The following is a 27,750-nucleotide window of genomic DNA, read 5'->3' on the forward strand; positions in this document are numbered from 1 at the left end:
TGTGAGCCAGATCACACACAAGCCATTTGAGGATTTAAAGCAAACGACAGAATTCGTGTTTTTAAAAGATCACTTTGGCTGCTGTGGGGAATGAATTGACCCTGAAGATAATGAGGAAACGTTTACTACTTAAAGGTTGAGTTTTGTTGGATGTAACAAAAGAAACAGTAGTAGTGATCGAAATAAATAGGAAAAGTCTGGAGGGGAAGTATCCCAAAGTTGCTTGGTTAGGGGCTTTATAGTGTTAATAGTCTACTTCTAACTTTCAGGTTACTATTCTTAGGAGTTTGACCCTTGTCCCTAAACTCTCAGAATGGCTATCAGGACCAGGCAGCCTATCTGAATTGTAAAAAGGGAAAGGCACCAGGCACCGCCAGCTGAGTTCACTCCCTTTAAAAGAGATATCTGAGGTTCCATTCAGTGACCTCTCTTTTTATTTTTTTATTCACCACAGTGTCATAATCACTTCTTGGTTTAAGGTAGGCTAGGAAATGTTTATTAGCTGAGCACATTGCTCCCCAATTAAAATGAGGGTTTTGTTAGTAAGGAAGGAGAAGGAAATTTGTTAGGCACTTCCTATGTGGGGTTGGGGATAGGAGGCAGGAATGAACTCAGGAAGCCTTTCTAGGTAGCCTAGGCAAGAGGTGATTGTAGCTTGGGGTTAGGGTGGAATAGAGGAGGCTTAAGAGAAGTGTTTGGGTTATGTTTTAAGAGTGGAGTCACCAGAGCTTGCTGATGGTGTAGAGAAATAATGAAGAAGCTGGAAAAACACCTAGATTTTTGTTTTTGCAACTAGATGGATGGTGGTGCTAATTTCTGAGTTGAGGAGTGGGAAGAGCACACTGGAGGTGGGGAGGATAAGAATTTAAGCAGTTCGTTATGTGAGTCTGGAGGTTAGATCTGAAGAGAGATTTGGCATCATAGATACATAGATGGTATAATTTGATGCTTAGACTGGGTAACTTAACTCTAGGAGAATTTGGTTAGAAAAGGAGGGGTCTAGGACAAAATCTGGTTTTTGTCCTGGTTCCATAGCACATGTTGAAGTTGAATTGACGAGAACCAACAAAGGAGAGCATGGTGTCATTGAAGCCAAGAGAAGACAGAGTTCCAAGAAGAAGGTGGTCAACTTTGTCATGCTGCTTAAATGGGAGAAATGACCGTTGAATTTGCAGTGTGATCATTGTGACCTTGACTGGAATATTTTCATTGGAATGGTGTGCATGTGTTATTGGGGTGGATTGTTAAGAGGAATGAGATGAGGAACAGGCAACTATGGTCAACTTTTAAAGGAGTTTTGCTTTTACAGGGAAGGAGAGAAGAGGGGGAGCTGGAGAAGACCATGGCTTCAGAGATCTTTAAAAAAAATTTCTAGTAGATATTAGAGTATGTTTGTATGTTGATGGATGGGAGAAATTGATTATGCTAGAGAGAGGAGTAACTGAAGGTGCAAAGTCCTTGAGAAGAACAGGGGGTGGTATTCCTAACATAAGTGGAAGGATTAATCTTTAATAGGAGCAGAGACACTTAGGGCAATGTTAAGTTTCTATTTGGGATTTGTGGTTTTCACTTGAACATCAGACCACTGAATGGTGGTTGTTCCCTGCTCCCTCCCCCAGCAGTGCTGCTTGGGGCAGACACAGGAAGTTAAAAAAAATTTGTTTTTTAGTTCATTGGAGAATGAGTTTAATTAGCATTAGGGCTTTGCCATATGCGTACACTGCAGGAAGAAAGATATCAAGGTTGTCAAGAGTATTTGCAAGGGAGTGATTATAATGAATGCCCAAGGAATCTAAACTGGCTAAGGAGGAAGTGAGGACCTTAAAGGTGACTGATAATGAGGGAGAGTCAGGGAGAGTGGTTCTGTTTTGATGAAGCCAGCTAATAGCTGGGTTTGGAGTACCAAAGTGAATTTATTTGATCCACGGAGGTTGGGAATCTGAGAAACTTGAAGTGGATTTCGGAGAAGGTGCAGGTTTAGGTAACGACAAAATCAAGAGTATGATTATGGGGATAAGAGCTTACAGTCTGTTAGTATTTGTCGGGAACACAGGTATTCTTAATCCTGTTTCCTTGCTCTTCTATGAGAATTGAGAAGAAATGTACAAAGATGACAAATTAGGCAACAGTCTCTCTCATCAACCACAGATAGCTGTTGATATAAACATCCTTTTAATCAAATCAAGATCTTTGTATACTGTTTTATATCTTTTTCCTCTTAATATATCTTGTGTTTTCTTCAGGACATTAAATATTCTTTTTAAATATTTAGTGTTTAACTTGAGTATTAGAATTAAATAGTATTTATATATTAATATTTAGTAGTGCCTGACTAAACCATTCTTTTGTCGAATATTTATAAGTTGTTTCTATTTTTTCTTGTTATAGCCTTTCCTGCTGAAAGGCATATCTTTACATAATACTTTTTTTAAAAATAAATTTATTTATTTTTGGCTGCATTGGGTCTTCGTTGCTGTGCACGGGCTTTCTCTAGTTGCGGCGAGCGAGGGCTACTCTTCATTGCGGTGCGCGGGCTTCTCATTGCGGTGGCTTCTCTTGTTGTGGAGCACCGGCTCTAGGCCCACGGGCTTCAGTAGTTGTGGTTCGCGGGCTCTAGAGCGCAGGCCCAGTAGTTGTGGCACACAGGCTTAGTTGCTCCGCGGCATGTGAGATCTTCCCAGACCAGGGATTGAACCTGTGTCCTCTGCATTGGCAGGTGGATTCTTAACCCGCTGCGCCACCAGGGACGTCCCATAATACTTTTTTTTTTTTGCGGTACGTGAGCCTCTTAATGTTGTGGCCTCTCCCGTTGCGGAGCACAGGCTCCGGACGCACAGGCTCAGCGGCCATGGCTCACAGGCCCAGCCGCTCCGCAGCATGTGGGATCTTCCCGGACCAGGGCACGAACCTGTGTCACCTGCATCGGCAGGCGGACTCTCAACCACTGCGCCACCAGGGAAGCCCCCATAATACTTTTTAATCTGAGTTTATTTCCCTAAGATAGATTACTGGAAGAAAATTACTAGGTCACAGTATCTGAACTTATGACCAAGGTGTGTTCTAGAAAGTTGGTTGTAAGTTGCTCTAGCACTGGCACTGTATGAGGCAGCCCATTTCATCATATTCTCACCATTAATACAACCTTTTTTTAAAAGTCAGATAGAAAAATTAACTGTTCCATTTTAATCTGTTTATTTAACTTGTTTTTTTTTTGAAAAACATTGTTTATTTAGATAAACATTTGACCAAGCCCTAGTTTATCCAGTGAACTTGAGCAAGTTCTGTGAACTAGACATTCTATGGGCAAGTAAGTGGCAGAAAAAATAAAACAAATAATTCGTTTAGCTTTTTATTAAGAAAATTTTCAAGTGGAAGAGTTGAAAGAACGTATGCTTCTGTCATCACTGCCTAGATTCAACAATTGTTAATGCTGCTGTTATGAAGATAATTCACTACCAAAAGCTGAGCATGCATCTCCTCTAAATAGTATTCTTTTACATAACCACAGTATCATTATTCTACGTAAGAAAATTGTTAATTCCTTAGTATCTAATATTCAAATTTTCCCATATCTCCCTAGTTACTTAAAAAAATGTCTTATAGTTTTTTGGATTTTTGTTTTGAAGGGTCTACTTAAGGTTTACACATTGCATATGAATGTAGTTTTTTTGTTTGTTTGTTTGGGGGGTTTTTTTTGGCTTGCGGGATTTGGTTCCTCAACCAGGGATTGAACCCTGGTAATGGCAGTGAAAGCGCTGAGCCTTAGCCAGGGGATTCCCTGAATGTAGTTTTTAGTCTTTTAAAATTTATGATGGTTCTCCTGCACACACCTCCATTTTTAATCCTGGAGATTTCCTCATGGTGATGCTTTAACTTGTATTTCTTATAAACTGGGAGTTCAGGTATAAAGGTTTGACTGGATTATCAGGTTAAACATTTTTGGCAGGACTCCAAGTGTAATGTCGGTACTTCATATTGAATTATGTTAATATATGTGTAATAACAGGTTTTCTCACTGTTCGTGATGTCAGGTCAATTGTGTAATCACTTGATTAAGGTGAGAGCCACAAGATCTCTTTGTGAAGGTACGTTTTATTCCTTTTGCAGTTCGCAAGTAAACTGAAGTTAATGTTTTGGTCCTTTGCAAATATCTTACTCTTTAGTATCCTTTCACCTGAAAAGGATCATCATCCATTGATTTTCCTAATTGTCAACTTTATATTTACCTAGCTAGAATTCTTCTAGAAAGAAGAGCTTTCCATCGTTAACTGGGATGAAAATTGCTTATTATCAGAGTATAGATTTGGCTTAATAGTCACCTCCTATGGCAACAAATGATTTTCCTCTTTCTCTTTTTTTAAAATTTTTTAATTTATTATTTTTGGCTGCATTGGGTCTTCGTTGCTGCATGTGGGCTTTCTCTCGTTGTGGCGAGCGGCGCTTCTCATTGCGGTGGCTTCTCTTGTTGCGGAGCACGGGCTCTAGGCGTGCGGGCTTCAGTAGTTGCAGCACGTGGGCTTCAGTAGTTGTGGGCTCTAGAGTGCAGGCTCAGTAGTTGTGGCGCACGGATGTAACTGCGGCATGTGGGATCTTCCCGGACCAGGGATTGAACCCATGTCCCCTGCACTGGCAGGCAGATTCTTAACCACTTCGCCACCAGAGAAGTCCCCTTTTCTCTTTTTTTAATCAGTGTGTGGATGTCTTAGCCCATGCTGCCACAGCAAATTACCATAGACTGGGTGGCATAAACAGAAATTCATTTTCTCACAGTTCTGGAGGCAGGGGACTTCAAGTCATAGCTGTGAAAGTAATTTGAGATTGGTTTCTGTTTGAAATTATTGTGGTTAAAATACGTTTATGGGGGCTTCCCTGGTGGCGCAGTGGTTGAGAGTCCGCCTGCCGATGCAGGGGACACGGGTTAGTGCCCCGGTCCGGGAGGATCCTGCGTGCCGCGGAGCGGCTGGGCCCGTGATCCATGGCCGCTGGGCCTGCGCGTCCGGAGCCTGTGCTCCACAACGGGAGAGGCTGCAACAGTGAGAGGCCCGCGTACCGCAAAAAAAAAAAAAAAAAAAAAAAAGTTTATGCAAAATAAATTTGTCTATGTTTGATTTTATAAAAGAGTTTGTGTTTAGATGGAAGGATTACTGTAAGTAGTAGCAGTGATGGCAAATATTCTTATCCCTTTTTTTAAGGAAAACATAGTTTTGCCTCAGTTTTAGATATATATCCTTTGTTACTTTAACATCTGTATTTGTCAAATTAAGGCATTTCCAAATACCTTTTTGATAAAATTTTTCATGGAATTGTATTCTTGAATTCTTGGAATAAACCCCTCTTGGTCATAGTGAATAGTACTTAAATTTGTTATGGTATGTTAACCAAGATTTTGTTGAGAATTGTGTATCTTTTTAGTGAGACTAACCTGTGTTTGTTCAGAATTGTGCTGGCTGAGTTTGGGGGAATCAAAGCCATTGTTTGTCCTATAAAATGTGTTTGTAATCATTCTGTCCCTTTCATTGTTTTGGAACAGTGTGGGATCATTTTTTGTAAAGTGGAATGTATGTTTGAGAACCAGGTGGCTTTTTAGAGAGTGGTTGCTAAATTTTTGTCAGTTTCGGTATTTAAAAAAAATCTCTTGGGACTTCCCTGGTGGTCCAGTGGTTAAGACTTCACATTCCAATGCAGGGGGTTGCGGGTTCAATCCCTGGTCGGGGGAGGTAAGATCCCACATGCCTTATGGCCAAAAAACCAAAACATAAAACAGAAGCAGTATTATAACAAATGCAATAAAGACTTTAAAAATGGTCCACATCAAAAAAAAAATCTCTTATTTAATATATTACATTTCACTTACTTATCTGTTTTTAATGTGTAGTAAACACAGGATATGGTTTATCTCATTTTTTAAAGGTTTTAAATTTTTTTATTTATTTATTTCTACTTTTTTTGGGGCTGCATCCGGTCTTCATTGTGGCATTCGTTATGGCACTTGGGCTTCTCTCTAGTTGTGGTGCACAGGCTCCAGGGTGTGCAGGCGCAGTAGTTGTGATACGTGGGCTTAGTTTCTCCACGGCATGTGGGATCTTGGTTCCCCAACCAGGGATCAAACCCACGTCCCCTGCATTGGAAGGTGGATTCTTTACCACTGGACTACAAGGGAAGTCCTGGTTTATCTCGTTTTTTAGTTTCCTTTCTCTTTCCTGCCTTTAGTTTACTTATTCTGTATTTTATCAGTTGAGCCCACGACTTTTTGGTTTTATTTTATTTTATTTCATTGAGTCACTGGTTCCATTGTTTTTCTTCCTTTTTGTTTGGTTCAGTTATTTAGTTTTTTTTTTTCCTTTTTGCTGTCAGTAGTTTGAACCCTTTAAAATTCCTTCTTAAATTTTCTTAGGTGACATAGGAGTTTGGAAGGTTAAAAGAAAAGTTGTTTTAAATTATTTAAGGGTACAGAGTCTCATTGTTAAAATTTTTCAATTACAGAAATATACAGAGTAAAAGTTTTCGTTACCCATCCACCCTTTCCTTCCTTCCTTCCCTCAATCCTAATCCTGTCTTTCAGAAGGAACCTTCAACAATTTTTTCTATGCATCTACATATTCAGAAAACATAGGAACTTCTAGTTTGTCGACTGAAAAAAAATACACAACCTAGAAGTTGAGAATTACATTTTGTTTGGCGGGTTTTCCAAGGACTTAAGCCTGGAAGATAGCCTCTCAGATTGCTCTGAGGAACTGGTCCAAAGAGGTAAGGGAGGAGCCAGGACTTACAGGAGTTTTGCAACAAAAACCAGGTAGTCGGAACATCAAAAGATTACCATTAATTAAAGAAAACCAGACATCTCAGGGTAATGAATTTAACACTTTTCTATGTATGGGAAGATGCGAGAGTTTGGACTCATTGAAATCGTTCCTTTGATATGCACCTTAACTATTTAGGGCCTGTATGTATCCTGCTTTTTTCCATCCTGAATCCCCTCAGGGTACACTGTCAGGACTGGGTGCAGTGGCTGAATGCTAGATGGCTGCAACATCCTTTGTTTACGGATACTGCAAGCAGTATTTTTCGTCTACAAGTTTATGAACTTTCATAAATACAAACAAGAGTACAGACACACTAAAACTTATTTTAGCTCTGTGTGATGATAGATGTTGTAAAGGAAAGCTTGTGCAGTATCACAAGACTTTTGAACAAAGAGATCTAAGAACAGCCTTCTGACACCTGATTAGTTGGTAAGAGAGTTTTATATAGTCCTTTAGATTTTGACAAGAGAATGCCATTAACTGATTAATAAAAATTTAAAATAAATTTTTATTTTGTAGTGTTTTATTATGATATTTCTGAACAAATTACTTGAGTATTTTTGTTTTTGTTTTTTTTTGCGGTACGCCGGCCTCTCACTGTTGTGGCCTCTCCCGTTGCGGAGCACAGGCTCCGGTCGCGCAGGCTCAGTGGCCATGGCTCACGGGCCCAGCCGCTCCGCGGCACGTGGGATCCTCCCAGACCGGGGCACTAACCCGTGTCCCCTGCATCGGCAGGCGGACTCTCAACCACTGTGCCACCAGGGAAGCCCTGGATTTTGATTTTAATATATATGGTGACACATTTGAAGAGTTCAACAACGTGTAAATTTATTGTTGGAATTCGTAACTTTGTGCTTCCATTTTATGTTTATCTTCATTTTTATTTGCATAAACTTTAACAAACAACTTTCAACTTTGACAGAATGCCTTTCATTTCCATGAACTAATTAAATTTCTAGTTATTTAGATATATTATTATTTAACAGTTAATATTCTAATATTTTTGTCTCTCAAACTTTTTATTTTAAGCCTCTGTTGTGGATATGGTAATTGATTGACAAATATTTTTGGATCCTCCAGGTCTAGGAAATACTTTAGTGGCCCAAGGATAATTTTCATCTTGCCTTTTCTTTATTCGGGAATTTTAAAGCATATCTAGGTTATCTTGTCTCTATAGCTTCACATATAAATGTCTTTGATATTCTCAGCATGTATTAATATCTTTAAAAATATATTCTTACACAGAAGTACCATTATTACATCCAACAGATTAACCAAAACATGTCGATATCATGTAATAAAGTCCATATTCAGATTTCTCCAGTTGTCTCAGAAACATGCAAAGGCTGTTTTTCATTTTTACACTCTTTTTAGTTTTTATTCTGCAAATTTGTGTAGTTGGTAATCATAGAATAAATACTTTCTGTTCTATTTTTTTTCTTTACATATCGTGAACACTTGAATGTTTAGTACTCATTATTTTAACTTGAAGACTTAGGAAAGAAAAATAGCTGTCACGTTCACAGCAAAATTGAGAGGAACGTACAGAGATTTCCCGTATACCTCCTGCCCCCACACATGCATAGCCTTCCCCATTATCAACATCCCCCACCAACATATATATCTTTTACAGTGGTTGAATCTACATTGATAGGTCATAATCGCCCAAAGTCCATAGTTTACCTTAGGGTTCACTCTTGGTGTTGTTTATTCTGTGAGTTTGGACAAATGTATAATGACACGTATTTATCATTATAGTATTGTACAGAGTATTTTCACTGCCCTAACAATCTTCTGTGCTCTGCCTGTTCATCCTTCCCTCTCTCAAAACACTGACAACCACTGATTTTTTAACTGTCTCCATAGTTTTGCTTTTCCAGAACGTTATAGAGTTGGGATTGTGTAATATATAGCCTTTTCAGATTTGCTTGTTTCACTTAATAATGTGTATTTAAGTTTTCTCCATATCTCTTCATGGCTTGATAATTATTTTTATTGCTGTATAATATTTCATTGGATGTAACAGCTTGTTTATCCATTCTCCCGTTAAACGACATCTTGTTGGCTTCCACGTTTTGGCAATCATGAATAAAGCTGCTATAAACATCTGTGTGCAGGTTTTTGTGTGGACATAACTTTTCACATCCCTTTGGTAATTACCAAGGAGTGTGATTGCTGGATCATATGGTAAGAGTATGTTTAGTTTTTTAAGAAACTGCCAAACTGTCTTCCACAGTGGCTGTATAATTTTCTATTCCCACTAGTAATGAATGAGAGTGCCTGTTGCTCCACAACCTTGTCAGCATTTGCTCTTGTCAGTGTGCTGGATTTGTGCCATTCTAATAGGAGTGTAGCGGTATCTCACTTTAATTTGCATTTCCCCATGATTCGACTGGGGTGTCTTTTCATATGCTTATTTGCCATCTGTGTGTCTTCCTTGGTGAGGTGTCTGTTTGGGTCTTTGGGCTTTTTAAAAAAAAAAAAATTTTATTTATTTATTTTGGCTGTGTTGGGGCTTTGTTGCTGCGCGCAGGCTTTTTTCTAGTTGCGGTGAGCAGGGGCTACTTTTCGTTCAGGTGCGCGGGCTTCTCATTGTGGTGGCTTCTCTTGTTGTGGAGCATGGGCTCTAGGTGTGTGGGTTTCAGTAGTTGTGGCTCGAGGGCTCTAGAGTGCAGGCTCAGTAGTTGTGGCGCACGGGCTTAGTTGCTCCGTGGAATGTGGGATCTTCCCGGACCAGGGCTCGAACCCATGTCCCCTGCATTGGTAGGTGGATTCTTAACCACTGCACCACCAGGGAAGTCCCTTTGATCCATTTTTTTTTTTTTTCAATCTTTTGAGGAACCTCCATACTGTTTTCCATAGTGGCTGCGGCCAATTTATATTCCCACCAACAGTGCACAAAGGTTCCCTTTTCCCACGTCCTTACCAACACTTGTTATTTATTGTCTTTTTGATAATAGTTGTAGAATGCATAAATTTATTTTTATTTTTTTATTTTTATTTTGTGGTACGCAGGCCTCTCACTGTTGTGGCCTCTCCCATTGCGGAGCACAGGCTCTGGACGCGCAGGCTCAGCGGCCATGGCTCACGCGCCCAGCCGCTCCACAGCATGTGGGATCCTCCCGGACCGGGGCACGAACCCGTGTCCCCTGCATCGGCAGGCGGACTCTCAACCACTGCGCCACCAGGGAAGCCCGCTTTGGCCCATTTTTAAATTAGGTTGTTATCTTATTGTTGAAGTTTAAGAGTTTTTTGTGTATTTTGGATAACAGTCCTTTATCGGATATTTCTTTTGCAGGTATAGTCTCTCAGTCTGTGGCTTGTCTTCGCTCTCTTGACATTGTCTTTTGCAGAACAGTTTTTTATTTTAATGAAGTCCTACTTATCAGTTATTTCTTTCATGAATTGTTCCTTTGGTGTTGTATCTTAAAAAATCATAGTCATACCCATGTTTTATACTTTTATATATTATATTTATGTTTGTGATCCATTTTGAGTTAATATTTGTGAATGGTGTAAGGTCTGTGCCTAGGATGTGGTTTTTTTTTGTTGTTGTTGTTTTTTGCGGGATCTCAGTTCTCACACCAGCGATTGAACCCAGGCCATGGCAGCAAAAGCTGAAATCCTCACCATTAGGCCACCAGGGAATTTCCTGCATGTGTATATCTTATTGTTTCAGCACTTTTGTTGAAAAGACTGTCTTTATTCCATTGTATTGCCTTTGCTTTTTTTTTTAAAGATCAGTTGACTGTATTTATGTGGGTCTCTTTCTGGGCTGTCTATTCTGTTGCATTGACTTATTTGTTAAATCTTTGGCCAATATTACATTGTCTTGAGGTCTGTAATTTTATAGTAAGTATTGAAATTGGGTAGTGTCCTTTATTTTTTTGGTTCTTTGATATCATTCATCAGGGTTTTGTAGTTTTCCTCATATAGTTTTTGCACATACTTTGTTAGATTTATACCTAAGTATTTTTTTCTTTTTTCTTTTTTTAATTTCTGATGTTAATGTAAGTGGTATTATGGTTTTTTTTTATTATTATTATTTTTGAGGTATGCGGGCCTCTCACTGTTGTGGCCCTCTCCCGTTGCGGAGCACAGGCTCTGGATGCACAGGCTCAGCAACCATGGCTCATGGGCCCAGCTGCTCCGCGGCATGCGGGATCTTCCTGGACGGGGGCACGAACCCGTGTCCCCTGCATTGGCAGGCGGACTCTCAACCACTGCGCCACCAGGGAAGCCCCGGTATTATGTTTTTAATTTCAAATTCTGCTTGTTTACTCCTGGTATGTAGGACGGCAGTTGACTTTTGTATGTTAACCGTGTATCCTGCAACCTTCGTATCATCACTTACTTGTTCTAGGAATTACTCTGTTCTTTCAGATTTTCTACAGAGATGATTATTTCAAACAAAGACAGTTTTATTTTTTCCTTCCCAATAGTACACCTTTTATTTCCTTTTCTTGTTTTATTACATTGGCTTGAACTTCAAGTATGATGTTGAAAAGGAGTGGCAAGAGGGGATATCCTCACATTATACCCGATCTTACTGGGAAAGTGTTGAGTTTCTCACCAATTAGTATGATGTTCATTGTAGCTTTTTTGCAGATATTCTTTACCAAGTTGAGAGAGTTTCACTCTATTCCTGACTTACGGAGAGTTTTTATTGTGAAGGAGTGTTAGATTTCATCACATGGTTTTCCTGCACCTTTTGATATGATCATGTGGTTTTTATTTTTTAGCCTGTTGATTGGTTGGATTACGCTAATTTTGTTTTTGAATGTTGAACCAGCCTTGTATATACCTGGGATTAAATCCCACTTGGTGGGGATATATGTATACATATAGCTGATTCACTTTGTTATACAGCAGAAACTAACACAACATTGTAAAGCAATTATACTCCAATAAAGATGTTAAAAAAAAATCCCAGTTGATTGTGGTGTGTAATTATTTTTATATGTTATTGGAATCAGTTTGCTAATATTTCGTTGACGATTTTTGCATCCCTGTTCATGAGAGATATTGGTCTGTAGTTTTCCTTTCATCTGTGTTTGTCTCCTTTTAGTATTAGGGTAGTGCTGGCCTCACAGAATGAATTAGGAAGTATTTTGCAACTATTCTGTGAAAGAGATTGTAGGGAATTTCTTCCATAAATGTTTGATAGAATTCATCTTTGACACCATCTTGGGCTGGTGCTTTTTGTTTTGGAAAGTTATTAATTATTCAACTTCCTTAATAAATATTAGTCCTTATTCAGAGTATCTATTTGTTTTTGTTTTGACGGAGTGTGTCTTTCAGAGAATCAGTCCACTACATCTAGGTTATCAAATTTGTGAGCATAATCATTCGCAGTACTCTTTTATTCCTTTGTCTGTGGGATTAGTAGAGATGGCCTCTTTCATTTCTGATATTTAGTAATTTGTGTCTTGTCTCTTTTTTGTTGTTGTTGTTAACCTATCTAGAGGCCCATCAATTTACTTGATTGTTTCAAAGGACCAGCTTTTGGTTTGGTTGATTTTCCTTTGTGTTTTCAATTTCATTGATTTCTGCTCTAATTTTTATTTTTATTTTTTTAGGCCGCACTGTGCGGCATGTGGGATCTTAGTTCCCCAACCAGGGATCGAACCTGTGCCCCAGGGAAGTCCCTCTGCTCTAATCTTTAAATTAATTTTTCTTTTGCTTCCTTTGTATTTAATTTTTCTTTTTCTAGTTCCGTAAGGTAGAATCTTAGATTATTGGTTTTTTCTTCTTTTCTAATACATGCATTCAGTGTGAATTTTGCTCTAAGCACTATACTTCATGAAATCCCACAAATTCTGTTAAGTTGTACTTTTGTTTTCAAAGTTGGAAATGTTAAACAATTTCTCTTAATATGTCTTATTTCACTCATGTGTTATTTAGAACTGTGTTGTTTAGTATTTTGAGGTTTTCCTGCTATCTTTCTGTCATTGATTTCTAGTTTAACTCCATTGTGGTCTGAAAGCATGCTTTGTATGATTTCTGTTCTTCTGAATTTGTAAGGTGTGTTTTGTGGCCCCAAATATGGTTTACCTGGTAAATATTCTGTGTGACCTTGAGAAGAATGTGTATCTTGCTGTTGGATGAAGTAGTCTGTGGTTATCAATTAGATCCAGTTTGATTGTTGGTGCTAATTAGTTCAGCTGTGTCCTTACTGTCTTTCTGCCTGTGGATCTGTCAAATACTGGCAGAGGAGTGTTGTAGTCTTTGGCTGTAATACTGGACTCATCTAACTCTCTGTAGTTCTATTGCTTTTGCCTTATGTATTTTGAAACTCTGTTGTTATGCTCATACAGTTTAAGTTTTTTGTTGTTTTTGTTTTGTGTTTTTGGCCATGCCGAGCGGCTTGCGGGATCTTAGTTCCCCATTAAAGTCCTCAGGGAAGTCCCCAGTTTAAGTATTTTTAATGTCTTCTTGGATAATTGACCTGTTTATCATTATGTGATGTCCCTCTTTATTCCTGGTAATTTTCCTTGCTGTGAAATCTGCTTTGTCTGAAATTAAAATGACTACAATTTTCTTTTTTTTTTAAAAAACTTATTTATTTATCTATTTATTTATTTGGCTGCATTGGGTCTTAGTTGTGGCACACGGGATCTTTGTTGCGGCATGTGGGATCAAACGTTGCAGCTCATGGGCTCTTCATTGTGGCACACGGGCTTCTCTCTAGTTGTGGTGAGTGGGCTCCAGAAAGCGTGGGCTCAGTACTTGCAGCGCGCAGGCTTAGTTGCCCCATGGCGTGTGGCATCTTAGTTCCCTGACCAGGGATCGAACCACATCCCCTGCATTGGAAGGCAGATTCTTTACCACTGGACCACCAGGGAAATCCCCACTACAACTTTCTTTGGATTAGTATATTTTTCTCCGTCCCTTTACTTTTTTTTCAAAATTGTGATGTTGTAAAATACACAGAATTGTCACCATCTTAACCATTCACGTTGCCGTGAATCCACTCTCCAGAGTGTATTCATCTTGCAAAACTGAAAGTCTATACCCAGTGAACAGTAACTCCCTTTTCCCTCTACCCCCAGCTCCTGGTAACTACCATTTTACTTTCTGACTCTGTAAGTAGAATCATAAAGTATCTTTTTGTGACTGACTTATTTCACTTAGCATAATGTCCTCAAGGTGCATCCATGTTGTAACGTGTCAGATTTCCTTCCTTTTTAAGGCTGAATAATCCATTGTGTACACCACATTTTGTTTATTTATTCATCTGCCAGTAGGCACTTGGGTTCTTCCACCTTTTGGCTTTTTTGAATAATGCCATCACGAACATGAGTGTGCAGATTATCTTATTTGAGACCCTGCTGCAGTTCTTTTGAGTATGTACCCAGAAGTGGAATTGCTGGATCACATGGTAATTCTGTTTTCCTTTTTATCTTTTTTTTCTGTGTGTGTGTGCGTGTGTGTGTTTTCAATTTTTTGATGAATTATACTGTTTTCCATTGTGGCCACACCATTTTATATTCCCACCAGTAGTGCACAGAGTTCCAGTTTCTTCACATCCTTGCCAACACTTGTTATTTCCAGTGTTTTTGATAGTGGCCATCTTAGTGGATGCGAGGTGGTATCTCATTGTGGTTTCGATTTGCATTTTCCTAATGATAGTTGCATAGTGAATTGAGCATCTTTTTATGCACTTGATGGCCATTTGTATATCTTGTGGAGAAATGTCTATTCAAGTACTTAGCCATTAAAAATTTTTTTAATGGTTTCCCTATTATTTTTTAAAATATTCATTCATTCATTATTTATTTATTTATTGGCTGCGTCGGGTCTTAGTTGGGGTGCACAGGCTCTTCGTTGTGGTCTTAGTTGCAGCTTTTCTGTAGTTGTGGCACGTGGGCTCCAGTGCGCATAGGCTATGTAGTTGCGGCATGCAGGCTGTCTAGTTGTGGCATGTGGGCTTAGTTGCCCTGTAGCATGTGGGATCTTAGTTCCTTGACCAGGGATCGAACTGGCGTCCCCTGAATTGCAAGACAGATTCTTAACCAGTGGACCACCAGGGAAGTCCCACTTTGCCATTTTTAAATTAGGTTGTTTGTTTTTTGTTGTTGAGTTTAAGAGCTCTATATATTTTGGATATTAACCACTTGTCATTTATATGATTTGCAAATATTTTCTCCTATTCCATAGGTTACCTTTTCACTCTGTTGATTGTATGCTTTGATACACAGAAGTTTTTCATTTTGATGTAGTCTGTTTTATTTTTACTTTTGTTGCCTGTGTTTTGGTGTTGTATTTAAAGTGATTTTTTATAGACAACATGAAGTTGAATCCGTTTTTTATCTACTTCAACAGTATATTTTAATTATTTAGACCATTGACATGTAAGATCATAACTGATAGCTGGATTAATGCCTACCATATTTTTAAATGGTTTTCTGTTTATTGCCCTTGTTCTTTTTTTGTCTTTCACTCTTTTCTGCCTTATCTTGTTTTTAATTGATCATTTTATATGATTCTAGTTTTAGTTTTTTTCTTCTCTTAGTGTAGCAGTTGTGCTTTAAAAAAAAAAAAAAACTTTACCCTTGAATTACCATACACATTTACTTAAAAGTGCTCTTCTAGGAATTCCCTGGTGGTCCAGTGGTTAGGACTCTGCACTTCCACTGACGGGGGGCCTGGGTTTGATCCCTGGTTGGGGAACTAAGATCTTGCAAGCTGTGTAGCACAGCCCCCCCAAAAAAATGCTCTTCCAGATAACACTACATTACTTCATGGGTAGTGCATATTTTATTTCATCTTCATTTATTCCTTTCCTAATGCTGTTGCTTTCTTTAAATACATTCAAAGTGTCTGATCGATATCATTATCCTGCTTTCTGAAGAATTTCTTTTAACATTTCTTGCAAGGCAGGTCTGCTGGCAATAGATTCCCTTAATTTTTGTTTATCTGAAAAGTCTTTATTGTTGATTTCTGAGGGATAATTCCATTGGATATAGAAATCTAGGTTGGTGGGGCTTTTTTTTAAAAACATTTTAAATGTATCACTCTATTCTCCTCTAGCTTCCATGAATCCGAAGAGAAGTCTAATGTAACTCTTATCATTGCTCCTGTATAGGCAAGGTGTTTTTTTTCCTCTGGCTTCTTTCAAGATGTTTTCTTTGTTCTGATTTTCTTCAGTTTGAATATGGTATGCTTAGGTATAGATTTTGGTTTGAACTCTGAGCTTCCTGGATCTGTGATTTGGTATCTGTCATTAATTTAGGGAAATTCTTAGTTATTACTTCAAATATTTCTTGTTTTCTTCTCCTTCTGGTATTCCCATTACTCATATGTTACACCTTTTGGATATTCTGTTGTCTTTTTCACGTGTTTTTCCTTTGCATTTCAGTTTTGGAAGTTTCTATTGACACTTCTTCTAGCTCACTGATTCTTTCTCCACATTTATGTACTAATGAGTCCATCAAAAGCATTTTTTTTTTCTGTTACAATCTTTTTGATTTCTAGCATTTCCTTCTGATTCTTTCTTAGAGAGTCCATCTCTCTGCTTACATTTACCCATGTGTTTTGGATGTTGTCAACTCTTTCTGTTACAGCACTTAGCATATTAGTCATAGTTTTAAGTTTCCAGTCTAATTCCAACATTTCTGCCATATCTGAGTCTGGTTCTGATGCTTACTCTGCCTCTTTAAACTGTGTTTTTTGTCTTTTAGTATGCCTTGTAATTTTTTTCTTGAAAGCCAGGCATAATGTACTAGAAAAGGAACTATACAAGTAGGTCTTTAGTGTTACCTTTTATGTTTATCTAGCTAGGGTTTAGGCTGTGTTTACGATTTGCAGTAGCTATAGGTGTCAGGCTAGAGGGGGCTGGAGGGTATTGCCCCTCTCTCAGGTTGGTTAGATCTGTTAAAACCCCAATTGATGTTATGCTCTGGTGAAATAGTTTCGCTTGCGGGCAGGCTTTGTTAAGAAGAATCAAATACTCTGGGCTTATTTCTAAATAAGAGAAATGGCTACTTTCTCCCTTCCCTTGCCAGAAGCATGAGGGGATTTTTCTGTGATCTTCACTGTGAAAACCTTGTAGGAATCCTGGAGGTAAAAATTCACAAAAGTGGTAGGGCCCCCTGGGAGTTTTTCACTCTCAAATTTATCCCCACTGTGCCTCCAGCAATGTCAATTACAATTTAGGTTTTCATACTCTGGTAGTGGTTCAAGCAGAGATGCTTGTGAGCTTTTGTTCTGGTTTGATTCTCTTTTTCTGCCCGTTTGTCTCTCCAGTTATGGGGGCTGTGGTTGACCCTGTGACTTCAAGTCTCTGATGGATCTAAGAAGAGTAGTTGATTTTCAGTTTGGACAGTCATTTATTCTTCTCATTTCGGATTTCACCCATTCTACCCCGTTCCATCTTCTTCATTACATTATCTGCCATCCTTACTTTTAACGTCTAACTCTACCATAGCTGTGTCATGAGCATTTAAACATACTGTTTAATGGCTATGTTATAAAGAAACCCCACCTTCTGCCCTCTTTCTTCATCCAAACTACTGCTTTGTTTCTCACTTCCCCCTTTATAGCCAACATTTGGAGGAGTTCTCTCTAATCATGCTCTCCATTTCCTCACCATTCATGACTATCCAGTTAATAGTGGGTGTTTTTATCTTTTCACTTTGCAAAGACCTCCCTGCTGCTCAGCCTTTTTAAAGTGTTTCATTCAGAGCAAAAGTTACATGTGTATGTGTTTAAAATAATTTTCAAACAGCACCATGGTCTCCCATTTACCTCAGATCCATAATTCTTCGTTTTCTTACCCTCAGAGATCCACCATTGCCGATTTCTTGTATGTGTTTTCGGAAGTTTGTGTGTGTGCACATTCAGGGCTTTCACTGTGAAGAAGATAATTTTTGCTTATTTTTTCTTTGTGCAGTCTTAATAGTAATATATGTAAAGTCTAAAGTCTCTTTGAGTTAAGTGTAAAATAAAAATTCTAAATGGTAAATATTGTGTCATAGTGTAAATGGTGGTATGTATTTCTTACTGGGCAGACACTGGGGCATCCTGTAATTGATGGTATCTTAAGAGTCGGTGAAATAGAATGTATATGCCTTGGCTCCTGCATCATCTTTAGAACCAGGCTTTTCTGATTATTAGCTGTGTGTGATCTCTGTGTGTCTTAGTTTCCTTATTGGTAAACACATAAAGTTGTGAGGGTTAAATGAATTATTACATATAAGTCAGTTAGGGTACAGCTTATATGGTGTATTAGTTATTATTAATCTCTCAGCAACATTAACTACTCTGCTTTTTTTTTTTTTTTATAAATTACTTACTTTTGGCTGCGTTGGGTCTTCGTTGCTGCGTGCGGGCTTTCTCAAGTTGTGGCAAGCAGGGGCTGCTCTTCGTCGCGATGCGCAGGCTTCTCATTGCGGTGGCTTCTCTTGTTGCGGAGCAATGGCTCTAGGCGCGCAGGCTTCAGTAGTTGTGGTGTGCGGGCTCAGTAGTTGTGGCGTGCAGGCTTCAGTAGTTGTGGCTTGTGGGCTCTAGAGTGCAGGCTCAGTAGTTGTGGCGCATGGGCTTAGTTGCTCTGTGGCAGGTGGGATCTTCCCAGATCAGGGCTCGATCCCGTGTCCCCTGCACTGGCAGGCGGATTCTTAACCACTGCACCACCAGGGAAGCCCTAACTGCTCTTCTCTTTGAAACATTTTTCTTTCTTTGGTGCCAGTGATAACAGAGTATCCTGGATTTTCCTCTTGTTCACCGTATCTTCAGCCAAGCTCACTCCTGAACTCTAGACCTGAGTTTTCAACTGTCTACTTGGCCTTTTGGATTTTCATAAATATCTTTTTTCAACATGTCCAAAGCTGAATTTTTGATTTTCCCTCTTCCCCAAACTCTGACCCCTCAGTTTCCCGTTTCCTTATCTTAGTTATTGTTTTACCATCCACCCAGTGGAAAATCAAAACCGTAAGAGTGATCCTTGTTCCTTCCTTAAGATCATACAGTTTTAGTATATAATAACTAAGTTCTATAAATTTTATCTCCTGCTGGTCTTAATTCATCTGCTTCTCTTCATCTCAGTGTACTTTCTAATCACTGTCACTGGATTCCTAACCTTCTTCTCTGTATCTGCTTTAATCTCCCTCCAGGCATTTCCCTCCCACTGCAGCCAGGATGTTTTAAAAGACCCAAATCTGTTTGTCTTGTCTCAACTTTTTTTTCTTATTGTTCTTCATGGCCCTGCGTAATCTGGCTCCTGCCTACTTTCCCTCCCTCATTTCTGCTCTTTTATTCTGTGTATTCTAGTCACGTTGGTGGCTTTTCAATTTCTAAACATGCCAAGTCCTTCCTCGCCTCTACTTTGCACAGGATGAACTTTCTGCCTGAAATGCTGTCATTGCCTAAGTTAAATCGTTTAAAGGTGATTTCCTGAGGGAATCCTCTTCTTAATCATGACTCATGATATCCTATCCTTCATTTAAAAATTATATAATTTGTTGTTTAATACCTTAGAATGAAAACTCTATGGGGATAAGGTAGGTTAGAGAACATTTCTGGTTGATGATTTTACCACCAGTACCTATTTGCCTTGCAAATGGTGGGTACTTAATAAATATTCATGGAATTAGTAGGTTCAGAACTGTAATTATTCTGTATTCTAGATTGTGTGAAGTGTGATGACAAAAGTCCAGAAAGTAAGATTTTAATGGCACACTGTTTCTGTAATTGGAGAGGCTATTATTTCCTGGTTCTTTGGAGCTACACTGTCCAGTACTGTACCCACTAGCTATGTGTGATTTTTTTCTTTTCCTTCAAGTTTAAAAAAAATTACTCTTTTAAAAAGTGTATTAGTCAGTGGTTTTTAGTATAACAAGGTTGTGCAGTTATTACAAGTATATAATTCCAGAACATTCTTGTCACCCCCAAAAGAATCCCTGATTAACAGATCCTTCCTATTTTCCCCTCCTCCCTGAGAAACCGATATTTTACTTTCTGTTTCTGTGGATCTGCCTATCACATGTGGCTTTAGAACACTTGAAGTGTGGCCATTCCAAATTGAAAGGTGCTGTAATTGTAAGTTAGACACTGAATCTTGAAGACTTAGTATTATAAAATGTGAAGTATCTCAGAAATTTTAATTACATATTAAAATAATTTTTAATATATTGGAGGTAAATATTAATTTCTCCTGTTTCCTTTTACTCTTTTTAATGTGATTACTAGAAAAATTTAAAAATACATTTGTAAAACACTCCCTCGCACCATACACAAAAATAAACTCAAAATGGCTTAAAGACTTAAAATATAAGACATGACACCATAAAACTCCTAGAAGAAAACATAGGCAAAACGTTCTCTGGCATAAATTGTACCAGTGTTTTCCTAGGTCAGTCTCCCAAGGCAATAGAATTAAAAGCAAAAATAAACAAATGGGACCTAACCAAACTTAAAAGCTTTTGCATAGCAAAGGAAACCATGAACAAAACAAAAAGACAACCTGTGGACTGGGAGAAGATATTTGCAAATGTTGTGACCAACAAGGGCTTAATTTCCAAAATATACAAACGGCTCATACAGCTCAAGCAACCCAATCAAAAAATGGACAGGAAACCTAAATAGACATTTCTCTAAAGAAAACATACAGATGACCAGTGGGCACATGAAACAATGCCCAACGTCATTAATTATTAGAGAAGTGCACATCAAAACTACAATGAAGTATCACTTCATACCAGTCAGAATGGCCATCATTAAAAAATCTACAAATTTTAAATGCTGGAGAGGGTGTGGAGAAAAGGGAACCCTCCCATGTTATTGGTGGGACTGTAAATTGGTGCAGCTACTATGGAAAATAGTATGGAGGTTCCTTAAAAAACTAGAGTTGCCATACGATCCAGCAATCCCACTCCTGGGCGTATATCCAGATAAAACTATAATACAGAAAGATACATGCACCCCAGTGTTCATAGCAGCACTATTTACAATAGCCAAGACATGGGAGCAACCTTAATGTTCATCAACAGATGAATGGATAAAAAAGATGTGTATATACACATACATATACACACACGATGGAATACTAGTCCACCATATAAAGAATGAAATAATTCCATTTGCAGCAACATGGATGGACCTAGAGATTATACTAAGTGAAGTAAGTCAGAGAAAGACAAATATCATATCACTTATATGTGGAACCTAAAGAAATGATACAAATGGGGAATTCCCTGGAGGTCCAGTGGTTAGGACTCAGTGCCTTCACTGAGGTGGCCCGGGTTCAAGCCCTGGTTGGGGAACTAAGATCCCGCAAGTTGCATGCCCCCCGCCCCCCCCCAAAAAGATGCAAATGAACTTATTTACAAAATAGAAACAGACTTACATAGAAAACAAACTTATGGTTACTAAAGGGGAAGGGGGTGTGGAAGGGATAAATTGGGAATTTGGGATTAGCAGATACAAACTGCTATATATAAAATAGATAACAACGTCATACTGTTTAGCACAGGAAACTATATTAAATATCCTGTAATAAACCATAATGGACCAGAATATGAAAAAGAATATATATGGGGGCTTCTATGGTGGTCCAGTGGCTAAGACTCTACACTCCCAATGCAGGGGCCCTGGGTTTGATCCCTGGTTAGGGAGCTAGATCACACATGCTGAACTAAAGATCCAGAGTGCTGCAACTAAGACCCGACGCAGCCAAATAACTAAATAAATATTTTTTTAAAAAAGCATATATATGGGCTTCCCTGGTGGCGCAGCGGTTGAGAATCTGCCTGCTAATGCATGGGACACGGATTCGAGCCCTGGTCTGGGAGGATCCCACATGCCGCGGAGCAGCTAGGCCCGTGAGCCACAACTACTGAGCCTGCGCATCTGGAGCCTGTGCTCCGCAACAGGAGAGGCCGCGATAGTGAGAGGCCCGCGCACCGAGATGAAGAGTGGCCCCCGCTTGCCACAACTAGAGAAAGCCCTCGCACAGAAACAAAGACCCAACATAGCAAAAATAAATAAATAAATTCAAAAAAAAAAAAAAGAAAAGAGAAATGGTCATATAATTACCATTAAAAAAAAAAGCATATATAACTGAATCACTTTGCTGTATACCAGAAGCTAACACAACATTGTAAATCAACTATATTTCAATTAAAAAAATACAATCACTTATGAATAACTGGAAAAAAATAAAGTACATTTGTGGCTTATGTTCTATTTCTATTGGATAGCACTAGTCTAGAATGTGGTTTTTAGTAAGGACCACAAATGTGTCCCCATGGCCTCAGTTTCCCATTTTTCTTCTAGTCTCTTAGTTTCCATGTCAGCCCTGCTTTGGAAATGTGAATGTCCCAAGTTTCAGGTTTTTAACTGCTTAGGAGGTGGAAATGTTTCTTCTTGAGCCCTAGAATAGTAGGGGAAACATAAGTCATTTATGTTAAAATATGAGAAAGTAATGGCAAGTGTTAAGCCTCATTTCCAACAAATGAGGAAGAATTGAATTTCACATTTATTTACATGATAATAATGAGCAGTGTTCCTGAATTTTGGTAGTAGTGCTTTGACTAGGAAACAAATTAATAGTTTTTTTAATAGCATATGAGAATTATCTATAACTTTAGGGGTCATTTAGAATTATATTTGCCTATCTGAAATTTGGATTTAAATTATATTTTAGAAAACTTTTTCCAGAATAAAAGAAGAGAGGCTAAAGTGATAAATTATTCCTTTAAAGTATAATATTTGCTTTATGTAGAAGTTTTCTGCTCCAACATCATTATCAAAAGTCAACATATTGAAGTGTTAAATGGCTACTATACATTCAGCATTTACTATTTGGTAGGCATTAATATTGTGTTCATTAAATTCCCCCATAAACTGTATGTGGTAGGTACTATTAATTCCCAATTGACTGAGGATGAAACTGAGGTATGGAGTGGTTAGTTAACTTGCTCAAGGTCACATAGGTAGTACGTTTTAAACAGGTTAAACAACAGTAGCTTATGCTTAGTGCTTTCTCAATAAAATCTATCAATTTTTAGTTTTTCCCAGGAGAATGTAAGCTCCAAGTGGGCAGGGACTTAGTTTTGTCACTTAGTTGTTTCACTGACAGTTGAGATTGCTTTCTGGCATGTAGTAGATCCCAGGAATTATTTGAAAGAATTTTGTGATGATGATGATGTCAGTTCATCAAGAGACTTGGCCTTGAGAATCTACTAGAATTGCTTTAAATTTTGCACAGTTGCTTATTAGCAGTAATGTTCGTTTATCTACCACTTCCAAATTAACTTCAGCGTTATGTACTGTTTGGCATACTTTATGCATGTTATATCTTAATAAAATATTCAATAAAAAATTGTTTACTAGGAGCTGTAGCTTTTGTTCATCTCTTTTCCTTTTATGTGTTGGAAATGCATTGGAGCCACAAGGAAACGTAAGAAAAATCAAGACTACCAGAGGTCCCACTGTGTGTTCAGATAAGTTGGGAGAAGAAAGTATAGTAAAGCAACTTTCCAACTGTTCTTAGAAAAAATAGTATAGTGATGAAACAATTCAAGGTTTCATCCAAAAGCCTCAGCCTCCCTGGTTGTTGCAGTCATTAAAATCGAAAACACATTATTTTATTTATTTTTAGAAATTACAGTTTCCATTCTTAGTTTGGAAACAGACCTTTGAAATAAATTTTATAAAATAGGGCTTTGAAATCAAAGGTTTTTGTAATTAATAGTGTTAGGAGAAGGGTAACTATGCTCCTTCTATCCAGGAGATTCTCATTTAATTCTGAGGTGTATTCTCATTTTACAATAATAAAATTGAGAGTTAGATGGTGACTTACCTGAATTAACATCACAAATAAGTGGCAGAACTGGGAATCACCTCACATCTGTCTGACTTCCAAGGCCATGATTTTTTAAAATACTGTCTGTCATTTTGCTGTTTTCCATTTTTTCCCCTTACAGTTCTTGAGTCTTAAAGTGGGATTTTAAGTTATTTTGTGTGGGCAGTGGGGTTGGAGTTTTGGATTGTGGAAATACTGGATGTTTGAATTAAAGTATGGATGTAATAAATGATAATTGTTGCGTGATAGAAAAATTAAGCTGTGAAAAATCTGTCTTTAACTTTCCATTTTCTTTTTATCTTTGGTTATCTGTGGATAAAAACCCTACTCTAGAACATAGAATACTTTATTAATGGGATTCATTATGGTGATTGTATTTTCTTGAGTTGTTTAGTAAATTTTTCATACACGAATAGTGTTCTTTCCCTAGAGTGAAAAAAAGACTCACTTTTCTCTGAATTACAATTTTGGGGGAATGAGGACAGAGGTAATATTTGTTTATTAATATTTGTTTACTTAGCATTTTACTAAACAAACAGTTGGGGACAATCTAGAAGGCAGCTTTTCTAATTTGTTACTTCTTTCTACCCTTCCCCAAACTTCAGTGTAGTAAGTGTCCTTTAGTATCCTGCCATTTTAGGATTATTTACTTCTTTTGCGGAAGGGGTTATTGTGGGAACCTTATTGAGAACTTTGAAAGCGTTCACGATTTGCAAGATTCGGTTACTCTTGTTTCCCTTAGAAATCGTAGGGGAGAAAAATAGATGTCTGTAAGTTACACTTTTGGCTTCTTAAATTGGTCGGTGAATGAACGTCCGGTGCCTATGATTTTCATTTTAACATTATCAATTCCTGTGCTTACTGGAAAAAGTATTTTGCCATTACTAAAATTGTACATTTCATCCTCTTCTGAAAATACCAAGGATAATAATGATTTTTTTAGGGCACAGGAAGAAGTTCCCCATTATGCATATTTATAATTAAATTTAATTTGGGGGTAAAATTATCTTCAGAAAAATATGAAATACTTTAATCCCAAATGTAGAAAAATGTTATGAAATAAACCAGTACTAGTTAAAATGCATAAAGTAAGTTTTTTAATCCTATGTTCTTATTAAAAGATAAGATAAATTAGGAGTCATTAAATCTTTAAAATTTGAGTTTTAAATTATGTATTTTTTCTGTACTTAACATTCGGTACTAAACTGTTTAGTACAGAGAAAGTGAAAATGATGGTATCTTCTCCTGGGGGTGAGGGGAGGAAGTCAGGGACCTTAAAACAATAATTCCTACACTGTTTCATCCAGTAAGCAAGTTTAAGAAGTGGGTTCAAAAGCAAAAATTTACTTTTGAAATCTTGTCGGGCTTTCTTTCATAAGAGTACATGTGTCACTTAGGTATAAAGTGTAAAGTACAAAATAAGTAGATGTAGATAAATATAAAAATCCTAACCAAAAAATGAAAGGAGAGCTTTGTATATTAAGGATTTATGTTTTAAAAAATTGAGAAAAGGGGAGGATCATTGTGTTTGGTGAATAGACCAGTAAGATACTGGGGTAGGTTACATAATGTAAGCGGAGAGCCCATTTGCAGGCAGGTACTTGGGAGCATTAAAGTGAATCCCACTGGAAGGTTTCCTGAATCATGGTCACTGTTTACTATGAGAATGAATTGTTAAAGATTATTGAGAGATTGAAGTGATAATATTGATATGACAGTACTTTGAGAAGTGTAAAGTACAAAATAAGTAGCTGTAGATAAATATAAAAATCTGTTTTGAGAAGTAAGTAATTGCCATTGAAGTAAACTAAGCAGAAAAACAGTTTGAGGAAGGCATTAGAAGATTCTATTGAGGCATTTAGGCTTTAGGAATTATTGTGGAAAGCGATATTAATTAGACACTTAGAGCTTTCATCATCCTGTTGATGGTGTAGTATTTCAGTTAACCTAAACATCTAGAAATTTAAGTGAGAGCTTATAGCCTAAATAGTTTTTAATGATCTTGAATTTTCTGTTTGGGCTAGAACCCATGTAGCCCGGGGGTATCGAATTGCAGAGTTCATTTACAGATGAATAGAATTATCACTTTGGACCTAACACACATGAACTCAGCAAATATAAAATAAAGGTGTCTGCTAGTTTTCTCAAAAGTCAACCAGACTGTAAACCAATTCCTGTAAAGTCAACCAGACATTGTACTGTTGTTCAGAGTGGTGTTATGTCATTAAAAACATTGCAGTTAAAATTTGTTAGTATTTTTGTTTTAAATATTCAGATTGGCTAATTACGTTCTAGAAAAGCAGACTATTATTTTTACTAGAGCAGATAAGCTTATGAAAGAGCGTGTTTCAAAATTTTTTATAGGTAATACTTTAATAAAAATAGGCCTTTTTCTTGCTGATATAACTAACATTTATTTTCTGTTTATTTTTAAGACGAGCAAAAATCAAATTAAAGTAGATCTTGTAGATGAGAATTTTACAGAATTAAGAGGAGAAATAGCAGGACCTCCAGACACACCATATGAAGGCAAGTACTTTTTTCTGTATCAAAATATTGTGCATATTAGAACTTGTCCGAAACATTAAATCAGAATAATCTCAAGCATTTATAAACTACGTGAAAGGTAACTTCATTTGGCTTAAGGATATATACAGCAGTTTTTAAATAATAAATTTAGATACTTATCTAGACTGATTTTTCTTACTGAATTTTAGCTAATTTTTTTCTTTTTCCAAAGAGCCAAGTTGCAGGTTATATTATGTTAGAATCTAACAGTATAAAACATCTAGCATGTTAAGACTTTAACTTATATGGACTCTCAGTTACCCTTCATATGGTATCTGTAAACAAACCTTGCCTTAAATTTCTGACTTATGTTAATTTTTAAAGAAAAGCTTCTCTCCCCTGTTTGTCATTTAGCATGTAATTTACTCATATGTCTTCATACAGGCTGTATTCCACATATTTAATTTTCTTTATTCAGGAAATCTTTGAGTGATCGTTTCAAGACATATAGAAAGGAGACAGTTTTGCTGAACTCTGTGTTTACAAACTAAGTCTATAGCTACTTTAGACCATGGAATTGGGTGGTAAGATACAGAAAGAAGCTTTATAGCTTTTTATTTCCTCATTAGGCAGATCTTCAGTAGTGAGTGTTACTGTAAATTTGGATTATATAGCATAACCAAGATTCTTGCATATAATAAGCATTCAAATATTTGTTTAATGGAAATCATGTCACGGAATTTGTAGTAGTAGCACTTATTGAGTTCTTACTTGTTAGAGGTTTACGTGTACTTCCTCATTCACTCCTTATAACAAATCTTATGAGGTAAGTACGGTTATCACTGTTTCATAGATGAAGAAACTTAAGCTCAGGAAAGTTAAGTAACTTGGCTAAGACATCTAAGCAGCACAGCTGGGATTTGAGTCCTAATAGCCATTGACTCCAAAGCCTGTGTTTCTAATCACTTTCTGCTCTTGAATAAATCAGGATTGATTGAATATTGGAAGTGGTAGTTATGTCTCCTTTGAATGTAGTGGTTCTACAATTCTGTAATGAACAGTTACCCAAAATTTTTCAGAAAAATTCAACGTTCTAGACTGTGTTTCTCTTTTCATTCAAAGTTTTAAAGATCCTAGAATGTCTTTAGCACATTCTACCAAATCTTAAATGACAAAATTTTATTTTCTGTTTTATAGTTCATATGAGCCATTTCTAGACTTATTTAATTTTGTATATTGTTTTATGAGTGCCTCCTGTATGCCAGGCCTCATCTGGATGCTTTCATGGATGCTATTCATTTAGTCCTTTTGACAGTTGTTAGATGGAGAAGAGATCTTTAGTTATCTTATAAAAATCAAGTTCGTCCTTAATAGCAGATATTGTTTGTAATGATATACAAGCTTCTTCTTGAAGGCATACATTATAAATATTCTTGAATTACTTTTTAGGTTGTTTAGATGTATTTTTGAAAGATATTAGGGCAGTAGCATTATCACCATGGAGCTCTTCCAGTAAATTGATATTTATAAACAAGAGATCTCCTGAACTAGGCAGAATGTTTATTACCTTCTTAGCAACCCTTAATAAAGGTACATGAATTTTTAAAAAATTGGACAATACTTATTTGTAGGATG

At 37.4% G+C, this 27,750-nt stretch overlaps 1 protein-coding gene across 6 annotated transcripts in view; it reads left to right on the forward strand.

Moving 5' to 3' along the window:
- The window catches only part of UBE2K (ubiquitin conjugating enzyme E2 K), a 108,800-nt gene that overhangs the window by 15,052 nt on the left and 65,998 nt on the right, over positions 1-27,750 (forward strand). For 2 of the 6 annotated variants that reach the window (XR_016393261.1, XM_089911806.1), the window contains exons 2-3: positions 24,038-24,094; positions 26,043-26,136. The exons of 2 other annotated variants lie outside the window; for them this stretch is intronic. Coding sequence is in view for 3 of the 4 variants with exons in the window: in XM_089911806.1 (XP_089767932.1) it covers positions 24,038-24,094; positions 26,043-26,136 (151 nt within the window). In the remaining variant the exon portion in view is untranslated. The remainder of the gene's footprint in view (positions 1-24,037; positions 24,095-26,042; positions 26,137-27,750) is intronic. 2 more of the 6 variants (XM_022565662.2, XM_089911807.1) reach the window with 1 other exon arrangement.

Source organism: Delphinapterus leucas, chromosome 5 (genome assembly GCF_059928025.1).
Source record: "Delphinapterus leucas isolate spDelLeu-1000000601 "Yukka" chromosome 5, BTC_Dleu_Yukka2, whole genome shotgun sequence".
NCBI lineage: Eukaryota > Metazoa > Chordata > Mammalia > Artiodactyla > Monodontidae > Delphinapterus > Delphinapterus leucas.